This window comes from Coenobita brevimanus, chromosome 95 (assembly GCF_032717465.1).
Source record: "Coenobita brevimanus isolate Jiangsu-jjx chromosome 95, ASM3271746v2, whole genome shotgun sequence".
NCBI lineage: Eukaryota > Metazoa > Arthropoda > Malacostraca > Decapoda > Coenobitidae > Coenobita > Coenobita brevimanus.
This window is the reverse complement of record NC_137048.1, coordinates 254,613-262,865: the sequence shown is the minus strand read 5'-3', so window position 1 is coordinate 262,865 and position 8,253 is coordinate 254,613. Positions and strand designations below refer to the sequence as shown.

Here is an 8,253-nt window from a genome sequence, read left to right as displayed (position 1 = left end):
GCTGGGAGCAGGGCAGTGAAATGGCGGGGGACAGGGCGACATGGAAGAGATTTGTTTGTGGCTACCCCTTACGCGATTAAGGTGTCTGGCAATAGATAGATAGATATTCCAGTTTGGTATGAAATGTAAGTGTGCATGCTGGAATATGGGTGTGCAAATTTCAAGGTCAGTGTCTCCTTAACTGTGCACAATTATCATCATCGTCTTCATCCCTTTTGTCTTTTCCACACTCAGGTGGGGTGAGGTAGGGTCCAGAAAGCAAGGAAAAGGGGGGAAAATGATAGTGGGAGAACTGATCACCATAAATGGGTCACACACTCATTCCCTCACCATTCAAGCCCCTGGAATCTTGGCTCCACCTCCCAGGCACAGGGTGTACTTGTAGTGTCATTAATCCCTATCAGGCAGAACCAATTCAATGACTAATATTTTTCATTTTTCAGGCTGGTTGACATGATGTACGTGGCAATGCTCCAGGGAACATTTTGATGCACTGAATGTTGCAGTTTACAAGTTAAGGGACACCAGCAACCCACACACTGCATCAGATGAGGTGGGTTCACATACTTAGAACTGTCTGTCTATTGCCAGTGCCTTAATCCTGTAAGGGACGGCAACAGACAAATTTCCTCAATGTCTCTCTGACCTCTGCCCTACCTTTCTTCCAGGTCACACCCTTCCCCCTCATATATCTCTCCATTCCATCCCTGCATCTCATTCTTGATCTTCCTATCCTCCTTTCCCCCTCCACCTCACTCACACACTTCTTGTCAGTCTCTCATTCTTCATCCTCTGTACATGGCCACATCTGGAATTACTGTAGTTTAATTTGGTGCTGGAATAGGATGCCTTCATGTAGTGGCATTGATATAGCCAGGCGGGTGCACTGCTCAGGTATTTAAATGTCCCCCAGTTCCCTCCTTATCCACAAGAGGAGGATAATGGACTGCAGAAGGGCAGTATCAGCCTGCAGTCCACTGGGTTCACATTCAGTTGAACCTGGAGTCACAGTATTAACTGTCATAATTCCCATGTGTGTTTGTTTCATGTTGTTTTATTTCATTTCATGGCTGATGCTTATCTACTCTCTCTCTCTCTCTTTTTATGGGACACAATAGGAAGTGGAAATTTTTTAGAAAGCCTGTCTCTTTCCATCACAGGTTGAAGTTAGACAAGAGTTTATTTAAGATAGAGTTTTCCATATACTCGGATTGGTTGAGTGCCTGTTAACCAGACTTACAATCCATCCATCCATCATCCAATCCTACGTTGCCCCATGAGGAGCGTAAGAGCCCGGGGCTAGGCAAGTTGGTCCTGACATTTAAGATGAGACTAGGTGTGAAATTGCCATCACACTATTTTCAATGCTGTGCTGTGACAAGAAATAATCACTAAAATAGTGTATGCTGCTGATCGTGAAAAATTGCCATGGAAAAGACGTAGAGCCATAGCATTGTCTTATTCTGCAACTGTCTATCTATCTATTGCCAGATGCCTCAATCCCATTCAGGTTGGCCACAAACAAATCGCCTCCACGTCACCCTGTCCCCCACCATTTCACTGCCCTGCTCCCAACTCACACCCCCCTCTCTCATATACCTCTCCACCCCATCCCTCCATCTCATCCTCAGCCTCCCCCTCCCTCTTCCCCCCTCCACCTCACTCACATACACTCTCTTTGTCAGTCTTTCACCCTCCATCCTCTCCACATGGCCAAACCACCTCAGTGTGTTCCTCATAACTCTTCCTATCACATCCACATCCACACCACAACGCTCCTTTATATCCTCATTCGTCAGCCTGTCTCTCCATGTGACTCCACAGGCTCCTCATAAATAACTCATTTCCACTGCTCTCACTCTTGACTTGTGTCCTTCCAACAACGTCCAAGCTTCACTTCCATACATTAGAGGTGGTATCACAGTACTGTCATGTAGTAACTTTTTCACTTCCATGCTCACTTCCCGGCTTCTTATCACTGCTTTCAAGGAACCAGCAACCTTTCTTCCCTGCTGTACCCTTTCTTCCCTGCTGTACCCTTTCAAGCACTTCATCCTCCAAACCTCCATCCTTACTCATCACACTACCCAAGTACTTAAACGTACTCACATTTTCCAATTCCTCACCATCCAACCTCGCTGTACATTCACTGATTTCACCTCGCTCAAAGACCATCACTTTACTCTTCCCTACATTCACCTTTAGATTCCGTTTCTTACACACTCTCCCAAACTCATCCACCAAGCCTTGCAGCTCTCCTTCGTCTTCACTCAACAACACAGTATCATCTGCAAACAACAGTACAGGGAGTTTCCAAACACTGCCCTCTCTCACCAGGGCCACTCCAACATCCACTACCCTACCTTGTACCTCTTTTATTACCCCATCCATGTACAGATTGAACAACCATGGAGACATGACACATCCCTGTTTCAAACCAACTTTCAAAGAGAAAAATTCACTTAGTTCACCATCCACACGCACTGCAGCCTTCGCATCATTGTATATACTCTTCACAGCATTCAACAACTTCCCATCTACTCCATATATTCTTAACACTTTCCACAATCCTTGTCTATCCACCCTGTCATATGCTTTCTCCAAATCCATGAAAGCCGCATACAACTTCTTTCCCTTCTCTAGAAACTTTTCCACTAAAGATCTAAGAATGAATATCTGATCTACACAACCTCTTCCCTTCCTAAAGCCTCCCTGTTCTTTTCCAACTAATTTCTCTGTTCTTTCTCTAACTCTGTCAATAAGTATCCTACCATACACTTTTCCTATTATACTAAGAAGACAAATTCCCCTATGATTACCACACACTTCTTTTTCCCCTTTTCCTTTGTACAAGGGAATAATTATACCTGACTTCCAATCCTCCGGGACTCTGCCTTCCTCCCAGGCCAATTACTTGTCTGCAAACTGTATTAATAATCTTGGTGTTCATTCATTTTAGTAATCTGGGTGTTCATTCATTTTAATACAATTGGCATTCATTCATTTTAGTAATCTGGGTGTGCATTCATTATAATATCTTGGTGTTCATTCATTATTTTTAATTTTGGCATTCATTAATTTTAATAATCTTGGTGTTCATTTTTTTTTTTCCTGTGAAATTCCTTTATGTACTTGTATGCATCACTACAGAATGTGGTGAAAGTTTTTGGCATATCAGAGAGCCAGGATTCCAGGGGCTTGAATGATGAGTGAATGGAAGTGTGGCCCATTGGAGTGGGCAAACTTGGGCTATCAAGACACTGCTACTTCTCACCCTGCCCAAGGGTGGGAAAGGAGGTCAGGATGATGATGATTATGATGCATCACTTTACAGTTTCTTTGGCACTTCAGTTTACTTATGTAAGTTGATGGGTGAATAAGAGTTGGGATGAACTGATGTAGTTATTTATTTATTTGTCATACACTATATCTTTGCCAACACTTCCACAGCTGTGTACTTAGTGAGGTCAGTGGCTGCTCTGCTCAGCTGGTGCATGTTGGTGGAACATCACCCTCATCGTCGGCAGCATCAACCAATACGTCATCCTGGTCATCAACCAAACCATCTTCAGCATCATCCAGGTCACTGGGGTCATCTGAAGGCTGCAGCAATGAGAGGAGAGAAGAGGACAATGAAAATGGGTTCACTGCAGCACTTATGACAATTGTATACAAGTACCTGTCTGTTGGAATGCCCCAGGCCGTACCCAACCCCCTGGCAGCACTACAGGTGATGTTATAAGTGGAATGCACAAATCCTGCACCAGCACCACACAACACCTGTAGTAGTGTCCTAAATTACATCTGAAATGTGAACCCAGTGAACTGTGGGCCGAAGCTGCCCTCCTCCTGCAGTTCACCATCCACTTTTCTGGGGATAGGGAGGCAGCTGAGGAATGTTTGTAAAGCCTGGCAGTGGAGTTGACCAGTACACCACATGAAGGCATCCCTCTTTCTATACATTATTAAGCTTAAATTGTTTATAAAATGGCTTGTGTACTACATTTGTCTTCACTCAGTGTTAACAAACACTGCATAAGGAAGTCATTTAGATGGAATATCAAAGTAACAAAAACTAAACCATTTTTAACACTAAACTTATGGAGGCTTGTTCTTGCTGTTATTGGGATAGGAACCATTATTATTATTATTATTTTTTTTTTTAATGCAAGAAAGAAGGAACCAAAGGCCAGAAGCCCACAAACCATTCCTTCCAAGAAAAAAGCAATACAAAAGAGAGCCAAATTCACTTGCCAGTGTATCACCTCAGACATTACAACAATTGGGACAAGATCAAGATATCAAATATCCTGGATTTTGGTAATTTGTGAGGAATAGTTTTCTGTGAACTGGTGGGTTAATCAGGGTCATAAATTACTAGCCACGTGAGGAGGGTGAAGAACGAGAGACTGACTAGGAGTGTGTGTGCATGAGGTGGAGGGGGAGACCAGGGATAAGATGGGAGGATGAACTGGAAAGATAAATGAGAGAGGAGGATGAGTTGGAGGGAGGGCAGCCAAAGGACAGGGCAGTGTGGAAGCAGTTTGTTTCTGATCATCCCATAAAGGATTAAGACTTCTGGCAATGGTGATATAAATTAATCCTATGTATTGCCAGCAGCATTAATCCTTTACGGGTTACTTCACTCGTGTTTATCATTGTTGTATGCAATCAGTAGTCAGAGTCAGGAGTTTGAGGATGTGGTTTCAATTCCAATAGCTTCTCTTGTTGTCTTTATGCGTCCACTACAATAGATAAGCATTATTATATCATATGTTAATTTTGCTTGTGTGTTTTGCATATAGCTAACCTTTTTTCTTGTTTAAAATTGCCTTATATATAGCATTATAGGTGTAAGTTGGTGGTGGTTAAACACCCAGTCTCCATTTTTGCCCATACGTTATGTACTGTTTCATACAAACATATTTCCCTAAATGTAATTAGTCGTAACAGGAGCCCTTTTGTATTAGGGTTTTGTAGGAGTAACCACATTGTCATTTTGAGTAATGCATGTGTGGATGGTAGAGAAATAGTTGAGTGGTACCTTTAATACTTTATAAGTGTAGGAGTTACAGAAGGAGTTAAGTGCTAAAGGGAAGATGATTAACCAGGTTGTACTTATAAGGTGGAACCATTACTTCAGATTGTTAGGTAATATGTTATGACTGTGGCATATGTCACTGGGTATGCTGTTTGATTGTTATACTCTCTCTCTGGTGGGGAGGATGAAGGAGCCTGCCTTATCCCTTTTCTCAGGTAGGAATTGGGGGAGAAATATTGGGATGCTGTGTATGAACAGGCAGTTCTAGTGGTGTGTCTGACCTCTCCAGTTTGTTATATTTACCCAAGCAGAATAAAGTTGTATATACCAGGATTATACAGTACTAAAGATCTGTATAATTGCAGAGAAGGGGTTAAAGTGACTTGTTATCCCACAGGGCATTTGGCAAGTATCAGATCTGAGCCAGTGAGCAGGACTGTTAGTGTGGCAGCTGAAACTGATCATCCAAGCCGCCCACTTCCTCCACCCTGTCACTCCTCATCCCCTGGCCTGCCCATCATACACTGTGGAGGGGCAGCAGCAACACACAAGGCCTCTAGTGTTGCCCAAACAAGCACTGTCTATCAGTAAATGCCTCCAGTCACTCACCAATACCTGGATTATACAAGGTTAGTCATATCTGCCTGTGTTGGCTGTCACTGTATCCAGTTACCTTTGTTTGTCTGTGTCCAGCTGTGTATTTATCACGAGGTAATAAACTCCTTTGATATATCTGGATGATGCAGTGTTTGTCACGTGGATTAATATTACTGACAAATCTGACATGGCCTCTTTGGCAGAGGTTTTATTATTATGTACATTTATGTGAAGTTACAGTGCTTGGTGAATGTTTTTGGCATATCAGATAGAGCCAGGATTCCATGGGCTTGCATGGTGAGTGAGTGGAAGGGTGGCCCATTGGATTGGGAAAATTTGGGCTGTCTGGATGTTGCCACTCCTCACCCTGCCCGAGGGTGGGAAAGGATGTCCAGGTGATGATGATGATGATGATTATTATTACACAGTTATCTTTTCTTAATTGGTTTATATTTATATATTTTTTTTTTACCTCCAGCCAAGATTCCAAGAGATGTAACCGCAGGAGTTAAATATGGCTTTCAGACACTTCATCATTAGTGGTTCATATAATGCTGAAGTAAATAATCTGGCAATAGTGAGTGTATAAAGAAGCTACTGAAGTTTAACCCTTTGTGCTGTGGTGATGTATTTTATACTTTTAAAATTAATTCATCTAACAGTTTTATCGAATTGTGACGAACCACCTGCAGCCAAGATGCAAGTACTCTTAAAAAATACAGTAAATTTAAACTGTCTGTGGATAATGTTTTGTGCTCTGGACCTAAACCTTTCAGTATGATAATGATGTATTTTGTATTTATTCATCATCATCATCCAGACCTCCTTTCCCACCGTAGGGCAGGGTGAGTAGCAGTGTCCAGACGGCCCAAGTTTGCCCACTCCAAAGAACCTCGCTTCCATTCACTCATCATTCAAGCCCCCGGAATCCTGGCTGTCTCTGATAGGTCAAAAACTTTCATCACATTCTGTAGCTTCACATAAACGAATCTGATAGAGTTAATTTATTGATCCATTTTTAAAATTTCTAACTATTTTATTGAACTGAGACGACCTTCCTATAGCCAAGGCACGGCTAGTACTCTCTTCAAAGTAAAATGCAATTAATGTAAGTTGTCTGTGAATAATGAATATAAATATTTTAAAGACATCATATTGAAAGAGTCAGGTATAATATTTCACTGGTACCTACATAGGTATATTTTATTGGTACCCACATCATGAACAATTTTTATCAACTGATCTTAGGATTGAAACTTTTTTACTGGTAACTTTTCAGTAAACAGTTTTCATTACTCCTCCTCCCTCAGTGTCAGCCTCTTACTCCTCGTCCTCCTCTCTTAATGCCAGCCACCTCTCTCTCTCTTCCCTGTGTTAGTAATTCCTTCTCCTCCCTTTCCCTCTCAGTGCCAGTCCCTTTCTCCCCCCCCCCCCACCACCCTCTATCTCTGTCACAGAGACTTATCCCCCCCCCACCTCTCTCTCTCTCTCTCTCATTTGCAGCCTTCTCCTCCTCCCCCTCCTTTCTCAGTGCACTTCCCTTACTCCTCGCTCCATCCTTTCTCAGTGCCCTTCCCTAACACCTAGCTCCCTCCTTTCTCAGTGCCCCTTCCATCTCACTCCCTCCTTTCTCAATGCCCTTCCCTTACACCTCCTTCTCCCTCCCCCCCCTTTCATTTGTAGCCTCCTACTCCTCCCACTCATTTCACAGCCCCTACCCCTTTCTTTCTCTCTCTCTCTCTCTCTCTCTCTGCCAGCTCCTTATTCCTCCTCCTTTCCAGCTTAGTGCCAGCCCCTTCTTCCTCCTCTCCTCTCCATCCCAGTGCCAGCCTCTTCCTCCTCCTTTCAGTGTGTGTGCCAGCTCAGTACTCCTCCTCCTTTCCTTCTATTACATTGCCAGCCCCTTTCTTGTCCATTCTCCTCTCTTAATGCCAGCTCCCCCCTCCCTCCTTTTCTCATAGTGCCAGCCTCTGCTGCCACCTCTTCATTTTCGTCATCTTCTCTCACAGTTACAGCCTCTTCCTCCTCCCTCTTCCCCCTCACTGCCATCACTTTTCTTATTCAAGAAAGAGCAACTGGTCACTTTCCTTATGATCTAGCCTGGACTAAGTAGACCCAGGCACCTGTCCCTGACAGGACACGGAAGGTTTGTTGAACGGTTGCAGGAGTGATTTTTAACCTTTTTTTTTTTCTTTTTCCAAAAGTTATCCAACTAGCAAGAGTTATTCACTTGATCCCATTCACAACAGAGGTGCAAGGACAAGTGATCAGCCACCTTAAGGGTGAGATGGACTGCCAGTTGACACCTAAGTGTGCCGTCATACTCACCTTTCATGATCTTCCTACACCCTTTGATACCCAAGGTGATTAATGTACTGAAATTGACAGTTGTTTTTATTTTAAGTAAAATACATTTAATGTCCACTTGATTAAAAATGATCTTATTCCTTCTCTATCATTTGTCTTGTTTGTAAAAGTTGTAAAATTCTTAGTAACAGTGATTGTATTTATCATAATAAAAGTAATAATTACAATAGTGGAAGGAGGGGGAGCAGTCATCCTCTCCCTTTTGTCTCTTCCCCCACTCAGCATAGTCCTGTCCACCCACCCCCACA

General features: G+C 43.0%; 1 protein-coding gene across 1 annotated transcript; it reads left to right on the top strand.

The window, feature by feature from the left end:
* Positions 1 to 507: 507 nt before the first annotated feature.
* LOC145413204 (uncharacterized) lies at positions 508 to 7,935 on the top strand. Its single transcript, XM_080282926.1, has 4 exons — positions 508 to 553; positions 3,451 to 3,730; positions 5,439 to 5,670; positions 7,888 to 7,935. The coding sequence occupies exons 1-3, from the start codon at positions 549 to 551 to the stop codon at positions 5,469 to 5,471; spliced, it is 318 nt and encodes a 105-aa protein (XP_080139052.1). The 5' UTR covers positions 508 to 548; the 3' UTR covers positions 5,472 to 5,670; positions 7,888 to 7,935.
* The last annotated feature ends 318 nt before the right edge of the window (positions 7,936 to 8,253 follow it).

Coding starts and splice junctions, on each gene's coding strand:
- LOC145413204 (XM_080282926.1), top strand. Junction 3,731..5,438: donor ACCCCCTGGCAGCACTACAG/GTGATGTTATAA, acceptor GTTATCCCACAG/GGCATTTGGCAAGTATCAGA.